Genomic DNA, 13,547 nt, shown 5'->3' with positions numbered 1-13,547 from the left:
CCAGAGCCTGTGCTCCGCAACAGGAGAGGCCACAACAGTGAGAGGCCCGCGTACCGCAAAAAAAAAGAATGAGAGGCGGAAATGAGGACTGAACAAGGGGCTTCAGGAAACTGGTAAAGGTTTGGAATATTGAGTGGAAAGAAAAGAGAGGTAGAAGACAAAGAAAACATTAGTCAGTAGTGCTAAGCACTTGGCGACTGTGGTTGGAGACCACAACTATAGTGATAATACTATTTTTCTGTGATTTTTCTCAAGCAGTACTCAGCTACCTGGGTGTAGAAGTAGAGAAGGTGGTTTGTAGCTGTTTTTCCAAGGCTGGCATTTTATTGGGTAGACGTAGCTAACGGAAATATAGGGTGCAGATAGTTCAAATAACTAATAGTGCATTGGTTGGTTAGGGAAAGAAGGGGATTAAGAGGGGACAGATGGGTAGGTTAAAATGAAGGCATAACAAGACTAGAGAAGTTAGAGATAGATGAGTAGGTTGGCATGTGGTCAAAAAATGAGATGCTGGAGTTTAGGTATCTAATATGGAATAGCTCCAAATTTTGATAGAGATCCAGGATTGAATTAGGTGCCAAAACGGATTAGAAATTAAGGTCATTAGAATTTAGTGGTCAGAAAAACCATGAGGCTGGCCTGTTACAGGAGTTATCTACATGAACATTCAATTTTTCTAGGATCATAGCAGGAGTTGGATAGAGAAAAAGGATGTGAGCAGGTACCAGTCTTCCGTGAACATGGGGAAATGACCAGGAAGTCAGCGTATGACAGAGATGAGGACAGATAAAGGGCAGTATGGCACCTGCCTCAAAGGAAAATGTGCTTTTGCCTGAGAGTGCAGGAAGAACCAAGATAATACTAATCCTCTACCCATACCACCCTTTCCTACTGCTGCCTTCCTCGCTGTGCAATGTCAGAGGTGTGAGAGTATGAGCAGCTCCCACCAGAAACCAGTCAGGTTTAATGACAGCAGTGAGATAGAGTCAGCATCCTATGAAGAGGTTGAGGGTATAGGGAAGAGGTTCTAAGGTCTCAGTCAGTGGAAGGCACATTACAAGTAAAGCCAACAGTGAGGAAGCACAAAGCAGTTAAGAAATAGAAGTGAAATCAGGGTAGGAAGTGAAGTGAGGAGGTGCCTTCTGTTCTATGCTGAAGAAGTATAGGTAAATGTGGCATGCCTCAGCCATCCCTCTGGCACAAGTTGTTTTGATATAGAACTGCTTGAATGTCCCAGGGGCAGCAGCATAGGAACATTTCATGAAAGGGCAAAGACTGCCTTGAGAAATTGTAGAGGCGCAGGTATGTTGGGTCTGAGCAAGGCTGCTGGATGGTGTGTGGATAGATAGTGAAGACCCTATTTGGACACAGATGGACCCCAAATATCTACAGCAGCACTGTAGGATCTGGTTACATATAATGATTTTTTAAAAGGCTAATAACCTTCCTCTGGAAAAAAAAACCCAAAACACATCTAGCATTGGCTGAATGAAGAAATGGAGCTTCTTGATTAAGAGGACATTTGGAATCTGAATACAATAAATTTTTGTTTTATGGATATAACAAGAATGCAAGGCTTCGAAAATCAGTATTTATTTAGCATCTGGTGGCTGAATAGCAGTCTCTTGTGACTGAGGATTATTTTCCATGGTTGATTTTTGTGTTCTGAAATGACTAATGGAGCCATCTGGAGTAGGCAGGTTTTAACTCCCTGAAGACCAGAAAAGTGTTATTTGGCTTTCTAATTCTCTACAGTGGCAGGCCCAGTGCCTGGCACTCAAGTATTTATTGAATAAATGAGTGAATATGTGGAAGGTCAGCTTTAGCTTAGCTGTTTCCGTCATTCCCTTGACTTCTATATAGTAGTTTGTTGTGACCTTAACTTTCTTAAACTTTTTTGTGGAGCTTCTCAATAAATATTGACATACGTATTATGTCGTTTTCTAGATAAGGAAACTGAAGCTTTAAAGAGGTTAGGTAACTAAACCAGTATCTAACAGCTAATAGGTGGTAGAGCCAAAACTCAGATTAATTTCATTGGATACTGAAGGTCAGGTGCTTTCCAGCACACTAGAATTGGAAATGGTATAAGAGGCATAGGAGTGACCTTGTATTTCTTAAGGCTCTCTTTTTCTCTTTCCTTCCCCCCTTAAAACAAATGAACAAACATAAAACTGTAGTCAGTTAACTCAGGCAGGGATGCTTCTCTTTCTCCTACAAGAGCCCATATGACCTGAGGTATCAGTACTGTTTCCTCTGTCTCTTCAGCCACTGGCCAGTGTTCCTCCTGCCCATTCCGTATCCAGGCAAACAGTGGTCAGTAGAGCATTCCTAGAATATTCTTCATTTGAGTAGTTTACTGTCATTTCATGATACTTGTATGTCTCACATTTTTAGATTGTTCTCAAATATCTCTGAAGCATTTTTTAAATTGTGACAAAATATATATAAAATTTACCATTTTAACCATTAACCGTATAGTTCAGTGGCATTAAGTACATTCACATTGTTGTGTAACGATCACCACCATCCATCTCCAGAACTTTTTCATCTTCCCACCCACTTAGTTCTTTCAGGTTGTTGGCAAAAACTTATCTTCTTGAACCTGTAGGATTGAGGTCCCCATTTTCTTGCTGGCCAGGGAACACTTTCAGTTTCTAGAAGCTGCCTGTGGTTCCTTGACAGACAGCCCTCTTCATAGGCCCCCTCATAACTTGGCAGATTAGTTCTTTAAAGCCAGCAAGGGTGAGTTTCTGACTCTTAAGGAGGGCCTGGATCCTGTTTAAAAACGTTCTTCCTGTTAAGTCGGGCCCATGGAGAATAGTGTCTCTTCTCAACTCAAATCAGCTGACTTGGGACTTTAATCACATCTGCAAAAATCCCTTCACTTTTGTCATATAACATAATCTAATCATAGGGGTGGCATCTTGCCATATTCTGTTGGTTAGAAGCAAGTCTCACAGGTCCCATCCACACTCAAGAGGAGGGGATTTTATAGGATGGGGATTTTATAGGATGTGAATATGGGGTGGGAGAGGGCACAGTAGAGTGTCTGCTATAGCTTCCTTTTTTATCCATTTCACAGGGATTTTTATCAGCAATTGGACACCCTTTCCTCAAAATGATTTTTAATCATGGAAGGAAAAAGAAGACTTGGGATTATCTTGAATTTGAGGAAGAAGAAGACAAACAGTTATCAGACTCTATGGCTTCTCTGGCATATCTAGTATTTGTACAGGGCATCAGTATTGATCAGCTTCCAATGGTATTAAGGTAGGAGTTATTGTTTATTTATATATTCTGAAAGGAATAGCATCAAACTCATTTATCTAATGTCCAATATGTGTTTATTAATGTACTAGTACATTTTCAATGAAGTATAAACAAAACCTGTTTTTATGCTAAATATTACTGTGTATAATCCCTTAAAGCCAGTAGTCATCAAGTAGTGAAAGTGGTTGGGTGGGTAGGTGTTGAAATAGACTTAAGGAATGATTGGGACAAGAGTCACAAAGTGTTAAACTGAGCTTGGTTTTGAAGCTGTTAGGCCACTTACCAATAGGGTGGTCTAAATTGTCATCATCTTTTCACTGGATTATTAATGTAATCCTGAGTGGATATTTATATATCTACCCTCAATCCCTTTTAATCCAATTTATTCTCAACACATAGAAAGTGAAGCTTTTAAGAGTCATCCCTAATGAAAACCCTTCAGTGGCTTCGTAAATGGCTCTAAGAATAAAGTCTTAAATGCCTTCCCATGAGACAAGCTTATGCATGATCTGGTCCTTGCTTTATTGTCCTGATTCATCTCCTACCACCTTTCCTCTTGTTTACTGTGCTCCAGTAACACAGATCTTCTGGTTTCTTGTTCACATGTGTCATGAACCTTCCTGCTATAAGATCTTTGTACACGCTTAGAACCATCTTTATCCTAAATATAGCTTTCTGAGGAAAGCCTTCTTTACCACCCAATTTAGGCTGAATCTTCCTGTTACAATGACCTTGACCTTGTGTTTCATTTCCCATAAAGTTTTTAAACTAAATTTTTAATCAAAACTTTAAAAAAAATACATATTTCTATAATGTAACACCTTTTAGACTTTAAGGTCCATGATAATAAAGATTGTGTATTTGTGTTGCAGGCCTTGGGTGTATTTGTGTAATTTGTATATTTAGGTATGAATATACCTGGGAGTATATTTGTATGTAAATATAGCAATAATAGCTACCACTTGCATGTTTACCACGTATTAAACACTATAACAGCTTTGTATACATTATCTAATCTTTATAATAACCCTTTTAAATAGAGCACTATCTCATTTTACAGATGAAAATAACTAGCTTAGACAAGTTACGATACATACCACCCAGGATCATACAACTAGTTAGTAGGATAGGTGGAATTTAAACATAGTTCTGTCTGACCCCAGAGCATATACCCTTAATCACACTCGACCACCAAAATGACTTAGGTATGTATATTAGTGTGCTAGAGCTGCCATAACAAAGTACCACACACTGTGGATAGCTTAAAATAACAGAAATTTATTATCTTATCATTCTAGAGGTTAGAAGTCTGAGGTCAAGGTGTGGTCAGGATTGGTTCCTTCTGAGGGCTGTGCAGGAGAATCTGTTCCATGCTTCTTTCCTAGCTTCTGGTGGTTTACTGGCAGTCCTTGATGTTCTTTGGCTTGTAGATGCATCACTCCAGTCTCTGCCTTCATGTTCATATAGAATTCTCCCTGTGTGCTTGTCTCTGTCCACATTTCCCTTTTTTATAAGGATACCAGTCATACTGGATTAAGACTCATATTAATGACCTCAGTTTATCTTGATTACCTCTGTAAAGATCCTGTCCCTAGGGTGGGGGGGGTTCCTGCTCTGTCCCTGCCCATCACTACCCCAACTTTTTAAGAAAGAGAGACTTTTTCTCCATATAAGGTCATATGCTAAGATACTGGCAGTTAGGACTCCAGCATATCTTTTTTTTTTTTTTTTTTTTTTTGCGGTACGCGGGCCTCTCACTGCCGTGGCCTCTCCCGTTGCGGAGCACAGGCTCCAGACGCACAGGCTCAGCGGCCATGGCTCACGGGCCCAGCCGCTCCGCGTCATGCGGGATCTTCCCGAACCTGGGCACGAACCCGTGTCCCCTGCATCGGCAGGCAGACTCTCAACCACTGCGCCACCAGGGAAGCCCCAGCATATCTTTTTTGAGGGGATACAATTCAACCCATAACAGTATTTATGTATGTAAAACTAAAAGTGTGTGTGTATGTGTGTGTGTTTATATATACATTTTTTTTTCTATTTTAGCCCATCATACCTTTTGCAGTTTAATATGGGGCATATTGAAGTCCTTTTACAAAGGTAAGATCATTTAGATGGCATCTCAGAATTAAATAGTAATGCTAAAATAGTCCTTGTCAAGATCAGGGGAGACTACTTTCTCTTTGCCAGACCCTAGTTAATTAATTGATTATTTTATAAAATAGTGAAGCAGATATTCACAGCACAGATAGAAATAAACCAAGGAGGTTTTTACAACAAAACCTCTTATTTTAAACTAAAGATAATTTTTAAATATTGTCTTCTAAGGAGGTTTCCAGTCATCTGCTTCTAAGGTTTCTTTGCTTATTTCAGAAGTTGATAAATTAAACCACCTCTATCCCACTGCAGCCTCGTCCGATCTAAGGAGGGGTGGTCAATAAAAGAAATTCATCCTTGGTTTTGCTTCATGGACACAATCTGTGAACTGCATCAAAAGGAAGGAAGTGTCTTAACTCCATCTTTTATAACTTAGATTATTGATAGTGGTATCATTCAATAGCTTTTCTCATTTGAGGCACTAATAAGAAGGAAGACTTCCCCTTTTTAAAAAAAATTACCAAGTAACAGGTATGCATAGTTTTCCCAGACAGATATTTAAGAATTTTGCCAAACTCTATATGCTTTGTTTTCTTTTTCTGTAACATGTTTAAATTATCTCTTGAGATCAGTCAGGGCCTTATCCTCTAGGAATACTGGTGACAGTTTATTAATCCCATCTCTTCCCAGGTGAAGGAAGATTTGTAACATGGCAAATGTCCAAAGCCTCAGCCTACAAGCCAGGAATTTCCAAGGGTCTCCTGGCACAAGTAGTTATTAACTCTGTAAATTTACTGTATTATGTATGTCTTAATGATTTTACATTTTTATTTAGCTTCTATTATATTCATAAAATGAGAATATGTATTGATTTCAATCTTAAGTTCTATAGTCTTAAGATTTCCAAACTGTTTAGTCATTGAGCCAAAAAACATAACATTTTTAATTCCTTGTATGGTTAGAATAAGAACCTGGAGCCTGAGATAATATTTTTTGCCACAGATCTTAAATATTTAGTTAACAGTGATTGTAAAACTTAATAATCACAAATGGAAAGCATTTTTATATATATATATATATATATATATATAAATAAAGAGAAGATCTTACCGATTAATCAATTAGAATACTTAGTATTATATCAGGTATAATTGATTTCTTAGCACTTACTGTTGAAGATCTACTGATCTGATACCAGGAAATAAGCCCTGAATGGGCTGCTTTTGGTTAGATTTGGATATCAGTAGCCAAATCAAAAGACAGATCAAAGGTGGGTTAAGAATTTTGACTAGGTTCTTCAATAGAATTTCTCCTTAATATGTATTTTTTAAGTATTTAAATTTCAATTTTTGCTTTATTTTTCCTAAAATGAAGAATAATTCTGAAGCAATTTAGAAAACCATGTTGATAAATTTTAATATTCTCTTCCAGAACAGAGGAGTCTGTTTTCTCCAAAGGATTGGTAAGATTTGTTTGCACCCATTATAATTTAAATACATAGTCATGTTAACAAATACAGCTGTTGACTTTACCATATATGTATCTGTGCGTATATTTTCATCTGTAGTATCTGTTGGAGAATGGTTTATTGAGAATAGAGGACAACAGTCTACTTCACCAGTATTTAGAAATCAAGAGTTTTCTTACTGTACCTCAGGTAAGTAAAATATGTATTCTAATCTCGAAATAAGCCCCTTTCCTATTCTGAACTTAAGTAAAGGTCTTTTCAGACTCCTCTCTTACTTTCTTCTCCATATCCTTTGAAAACTCTAGTGCCTTGCCGTCCAATAGAACTTTTTGTGATAGTAAAATTGTCCTATTATCTGTGCCATACAGTTTGAAAGCCACTAGCCACATTGAACACTTGAGATGTTCACTTGAAATGTGGAACTGAATTCTAAATTTTATTTAATTTAAATTAATTTAAACTTAAATAGCTATATGTGGCTAGTGGCTTCTATAGTTGACAGCATAGCATCTAGTGGAAAAATATAACTTGTGTCCTCAACACTTTGGTTCTGTAGAAACCCTGGAAAATGAAGGTCCTTTACTTTTTTTTTTTTTTTGCGTTACGCGGGCCTCTCACTGTTGTGGACTCTCCCGCCGCGGAGCACAGGCTCCGGACACGCAGGCTCAGCGGCCATGGCTCATGGGCCCAGCCGCTCCGCGGCACGTGGGATCCTCCCAGACCGGGGCACGAACCTGCGTCCCCTGCATCGGCAGGCGGACTCTCAACCACTGCGCCACCAGGGAAGCCCTCCTTTACTTTTATCATAACTCAAGTCCTCAGAACTCCATCAAGGCGTGTATAACTCATTACTACAAAGACATTTTTTTTTCCCTCCTGTGATTTATTTTGCCTGTTTATTAGTTATACTGTTTGTTATCATAGCCAAGTAGGTCTTACCGTAGATGTCAATGTAGAAAATTGTTTTTCCACTATTTAAATAGAAAAATATGGCTTTTGTTAGTATAATAAGCCTGATTATTTTAAATTAATGGATTATATTTCTGTATGTTCGGTTTCATTTTTTTTGCCACTCTAGACATAATTGAAAATTACGTCTAACGATATACTTTGTAACACCCACTCAATAGCACTTACAAAATGGATTGTACTAAGCTCCCTGTAGACAAAACAGTAGAATGAAAGGCTCAGGGAAAAATTTACTTCATCTTTAAATCTCTTGCCCTCATTTCTCTGAATTTTTAGTGTCCATTGATAATATAGTTGTTTCTTTGTAGTCAATATAATCTAACGTTTGAATTAAAATTTTTTTAATTTCCAGGGCTTAGTCAAAGTAATGACACTCTGCCCCACTGAGACACTGGTATGTAAATGTCTGGAACTAAATGAGTTACAGTGAGAAATTTTAATAAATAATCTTTAGTTTATATAACAATATTATTTGTTCCATTTTAGAGGAAAAAGGGTTTAGCTATGCTTCAGCTGTATATTAACAAGTTGGATCCACAAGGCAAATATACTTTATTTAGGTATGTATCAGTGGTTAATTGCGAAATGTGTGGTTGATTAAAAACCAAATTAATGCCATTAATTATTCTAGGTTACTGTATTTCGGTATGTTTTACATGTAATTCTTCTCTACTTGGAAGCCATATCATAATAAATTCTCTTCTCTGTGATAGGTAGTGAAGGGTTAATCAAAAATTATGGCTACATATATATATATTACATGAATAATAGTATATATTTCAGTTTAATTGAAATACTCTAAAATTAAAATAGACTTAGAAGATTAAACTGAGATTGGTGGGGCTCCTGCTAGAGCTTTACATATGTCAATAATGTCCATTATTCACAGTTGAAATTAATGGCTCTGGAGTTATAACTTTTTTTTTTTTTTTTTGGCGGTACGCGGGCCTCTCACTGCTGTGGCCTCTCCCGCTGCGGAGCACAGGCTCCAGACGTGCAGGCTCAGTGGCCATGGCTCACGGGCCCAGCCGCTCCACGGCATGTGGGATCCTCCTGGACCGGGGCAGGAACCCGTGTGCCCTGCATCGGCAGGCAGACTCTCAACCACAGCGCCACCAGGGAAGCCCTGAAGTTATAACTTTTGACAGGCTATATACACTTTAACAGTGGAGCTTATTAATAGTACTGTTTGAGGAGGAAAAGATTCTAGCAACTCTCTGAGTTGAAGATCAGCAAACTTTTTTAAAGGGCCATAAGTAAGTATAGTCTTTGTGGGCCACACGGTCTCTGTTGCAGCTGCTCAACTTTGTAGTGGGGGTAAGTGTGTTCCAATAAAACAAAACAGGCAGTAGGCTGGATTTGGCCTGCAGACCTTAGTTTGTTGATACCTAGGTAATAAAAATGAGTTAAAACCAAATTGGGGCAATGTCAGAGTGCTAAGGAGTGTTCTTTGGGATTGGCCAATACTAGCACTCTTGATTTTATCTTTTTTTCATTTCTATTGATAGAGTCATAGCAGGTTTATGAAACCTCAGTTTGATGCTTATGTCTTCTGCCAGCTTCCTATTCTGATCTACCTGTATTCCTACCCCAAAATCTCCCCCTTCTTCTTAAGCTCATTACTGAGTTTCCTTTCTTTGCAATTAAGTTAGTCTAACCAGACTAGTCTAACAGGGAATAATTTGGGGAGTTTTTAGGCTATTACACTAGTGACCATCCTTGCCATGTTAAATCATTGCAACTATATGAATAAAAAGATTCAAATTTGGTTTAATAGAAATTTCGTGTCGGAAAGACCCAGTTAAAATAGAATTTGCCAGTTAGTGAGGGCAGAAATCATAATAGGTGACTTTGTAATTGGTTGATCACCTTGCTAATCGTATGCACTGGTTTTTGTATTCCTAGAAATAGCACATGCCCCATTTGAATTTGTAAAACTTTCATTATCATTTAATTATAATGCAGCCTAGATAATTTCAAATGTATTGTAATTTTGCTTTAAAGGTGCTTATTGAATACAAGTAATCACTCAGGTGTGGAGGCCTTTATTATTCAAAATATCAAAAATCAAATTGACATGTCATTAAAGGTAAGAGCATAACTAAGGTGTCATTTATCAATTTATTTTGTAGGATATATTTATTCATTTGTGGAATTTATTAATGTGGAATTTTGCTCTGTGGACGTTTTATATCTCTAGTATTAGGGTACAGGCATACCTCAGAGATAGTGTGGGTTTAGTTCCAGACCACCATGGTAAAGCAAAAATCTCAGTAAAGCAAGTCACACAAATTTTTTGGTTTCCCCAGTGCATATCAAACTTAATTACACTATATTTTAGTCTGTTAAGTGCAATATTATATCTATAAAAAACAATGTACATACCTTAATTTTACAATACTTTATTTCTAAAAAATGCTAACCATCATCTGAGCTTTCAGTGACTTGTAATCTTTTTGCTGGTGGAGGGTCTTGCCTCAATGTTGATGGCAGCTGACTGATCAAGGCGGTGGTTGCTGAAGGTTGGGGTGTCTGAGGCAATTTCTTAACATGAGACAACAATGAAGATTGCCACACAGATTGACTCTTCCTTTCACGAATGATTTCTGTGTGACATGCAATGTTGTTTGACAGCATTTTACCTACAGTAGAACTTCTTTGAAAATTGGAGTCAATCCTTTCAAACTCTGCCACCACTGTATCAACTAAGTTTATGTAATATTTTAAATCCTTTGTTGTTATTTCAACAGTCTTCATAGCATCTTCACCAGGAGTCCATTCCGTGTCAAGAAACAATTTTCTTTGCCCACCCATGAGAAGCAAGTCTTCATCCGTTCAGATTTTATCATTGAGATTGCAGCAATTCGGTCACATCTTCAGGCTCCACTTCTAATTCTAGTTCTCTTGCTATTTCCACCACATTTGTAGTTACTTCCTCCACTGAAGTCTTGAACTCTTCCTAGTCATCTTTGAGGGTTGGAATCAACTTCTTCCAAACTCCTGTGAAGGGTGATATTTTGACCTTTTCCCCATGAATCAGGAATGATTCCGGAAGGTTTTCAATTTGCTCTGTGCAGATCCATCAGAAGAATCACTGTCTATGGCAGCTATAGCTTTATGAAATGTATTTCTTAAAGAATAAGACTTTAAAGTTGAAATTGAAATTACTCCTTTTTCCATGGGCTGCAGAATGGATACTGTGTTGGCAGGCGTGGAGACAACATTAATCTCATTTTACATCTCCATTAGAGCTTTTGGGGGATGAGGTACATTGTCAGTGAGCAGTAATATTTTGAAAGTAGTCTTTTTTTCTGAGCAGTAGGTCTCAACAGTAGGGTTAAGATATTCAGTAAACCATGTTATAAACATATGCGCTGTCATCAAGGTTTTGTTGTTCCATTTATATAGCACAGGCAGAGTAGATTTGGCATGATTCTTACAGGCCCTAGAATTTTTGGAATGGTAAAGTTTAAGCATTGGCTTCAACTTCAAGCCACCAGCTGTATTACTCTGAGAGTCAGCCTGTCCTTTGAAGCTTTGAAGTCAGGAATTTTCTCCTCTAGCTGTGAAAGCCTAGATGGCATCTTGTTTCAGTGTATGACTGTTTTCATCTACATTGAAAGTCTTTTGGTTAGTATAGCTACCTTCATTAATTACCTTAGCTGGATTTTCTGGATAACTTACTGCAGCTTCTATGTCAGCACTTGCTGCTTCACCTTGCACTTTTATGTTCTGGAGATGGCTGCTTTCCTTAAATCTCAAGAACCAACCTCTGCTAGCTTCAAGCATTTCTTCTGCAGCTTTCTCACCTCTCTTAGCCTTCATAAAATTGAAGAGTTAGGACCTTGCTCTGGATTACGTTTTGGCTTAATAGACTGTTGTGGCTGGTTTGATCTTCTATCCAGACCACTAAAACTGTCTCCATATCAGCAATAAGGCTGTTTCACTTTCTTATCATTCATGTGTTCACTGGAGCAGCACTTTTAATTTCCTTCAAGAACTTTTCCTTTGCCTTCACAGCTTGGCTTAACTGTTTGGCACAAGAGGCCTATCTCGGCCTTCGACATGCTTCCTCACTAAGCTTAATCATTTCTAGCTTTTGATAAATGAGACATATATGACTCTTCCTTTCACTTGAATACTTTGTAGGGTTATTAATTGGCCTAATTTCAATATTGTTGTGTCTCAGGGAATAGGGAGGCCCGAGGAGAAGGAGAGAGATGTGGGGGAATGGCCAGTCATTGGAGCAGTTGGAACACACACACAGCACGTTTTGATTAAGTTCATCGTCTTATATGAGCGTGGTTCATGGTGCCCCAAAGGAGTTAACGATTGTAACATCAGAGATCACTGATCACAGATCACCATGACAAATATATATTAATGAAAGTTTGAAAATTTTGAGAATATCAAAATGTGACACAGATGTGAAGTGAGTAAATGCTGTTGGAAAAATGGTGCTGATAGAGTTGCTTGACACAGAGTTGCCATAAACCTTCAATATGTAAAAAATGCAGTAAAGGGAAGTGCAGTAAAATGAGGTATGCCGGTATATTTTTTTCTCCATTTCTACTCTTTTTTAAAAACCTGGATTTTGAAATTTGTTAACTATAGATTTAAATTGTATTAATTTTTAAAACTGATAATATGACTTTTTTGTTTTGCTGTATACTTGTGAAATGTTAATGGAAACTGAAGTCTATTTGTGAATACTCAGTAATTCCATATAGAGAACAGAGAAAGAGCACACCAGTGCTTTCAAACTAGCAGAGTTTGTTCTAGGTGTCCAGAAATAGTGAATGAAAGAATGGAAATTAAAGTTAAAAATACATATTTTAAATGTGTAATAGCTTATTTTTGTAGTATCAAGGTATCAGAAAAACACATATATCTAACAACCTATTATTTAAAGCCTTTCTCAATTTTTCTTTTGCTTCTCAGAGAACATATAACAAATGGTTTACAGGACCGCAGCTGATTTCCCTTCTAGATTTGGTACTTTTTCTCCCAGAGGGTGCTGAAACAGATCTACTGCAAAACTCAGATAGGTGAGGTGACCATTACTAAGGTTCACGTAGTAAATTCAGAATAAAATGTGAAACCCCTGCTTTGGGAACCTAAACGAAAATAAAACGTATTTTTCTGTGATTTTATAATCAGTGGTTAGTTCATCAAATTACATAAAGATTTTCATATATTTAAGTAATTAGATATTATATAAAAACAAAATTAAAAATTCTCCTTTCCAGAACTATGACTAACAGTATGATTTTGTACCTTTGATGTACCTAGCTCATAGAGATTTGGGACTATAGCACTGGTGACTAAACACTAAGAATTTCGTGTATATAACTTATAGAAGGCTTATACATTTGGATTTTATTTCGAGGACATACATCAATTTTTTTCATATACAACATGTAATTTTACTTTCAGTATACTCGAATGAACGTTGAGAAACGGTTGTAAGCATTTTTCAAAGGAATCTTAAAATTAAGGAAACAAAAGACGGTACTCTCGAACATTAAAGATAACAAGTCTCCCTTGGGGGAAAAACGAATAGTAATTTTCACAATTATATTTTGTGAACTTGGAGAACAAAAGTAATACGTTATGTTAAGGGGGTGAGATGTGTGATAAGATATTTTAGCAGTCCATCGCCTCAACCACTTGGCCACCTCGTCATTTGCTGATAAGGTATTTTAAAGGGAGAAGCTTCTAATGGCAAACATAATTGTGG

At 37.4% G+C, this 13,547-nt stretch overlaps 1 protein-coding gene across 1 annotated transcript in view; it reads left to right on the top strand.

The window, feature by feature from the left end:
• The window catches only part of GLMN (glomulin, FKBP associated protein), a 42,575-nt gene that overhangs the window by 14,223 nt on the left and 14,805 nt on the right, over positions 1-13,547 (top strand). The window contains exons 8-15 of the mRNA XM_079904401.1: positions 3,086-3,273; positions 5,320-5,373; positions 6,802-6,832; positions 6,938-7,027; positions 8,160-8,201; positions 8,294-8,367; positions 9,812-9,896; positions 12,749-12,855. Coding sequence (XP_079760527.1) covers positions 3,086-3,273; positions 5,320-5,373; positions 6,802-6,832; positions 6,938-7,027; positions 8,160-8,201; positions 8,294-8,367; positions 9,812-9,896; positions 12,749-12,855 — 671 coding nt within the window. The remainder of the gene's footprint in view (positions 1-3,085; positions 3,274-5,319; positions 5,374-6,801; positions 6,833-6,937; positions 7,028-8,159; positions 8,202-8,293; positions 8,368-9,811; positions 9,897-12,748; positions 12,856-13,547) is intronic.

Source organism: Stenella coeruleoalba (assembly GCF_951394435.1).
Source record: "Stenella coeruleoalba genome assembly, chromosome: 1".
NCBI lineage: Eukaryota > Metazoa > Chordata > Mammalia > Artiodactyla > Delphinidae > Stenella > Stenella coeruleoalba.
The sequence above is the reverse complement of the archived record's forward strand: the minus strand, read 5'-3'. Positions and strand labels throughout refer to the sequence as shown.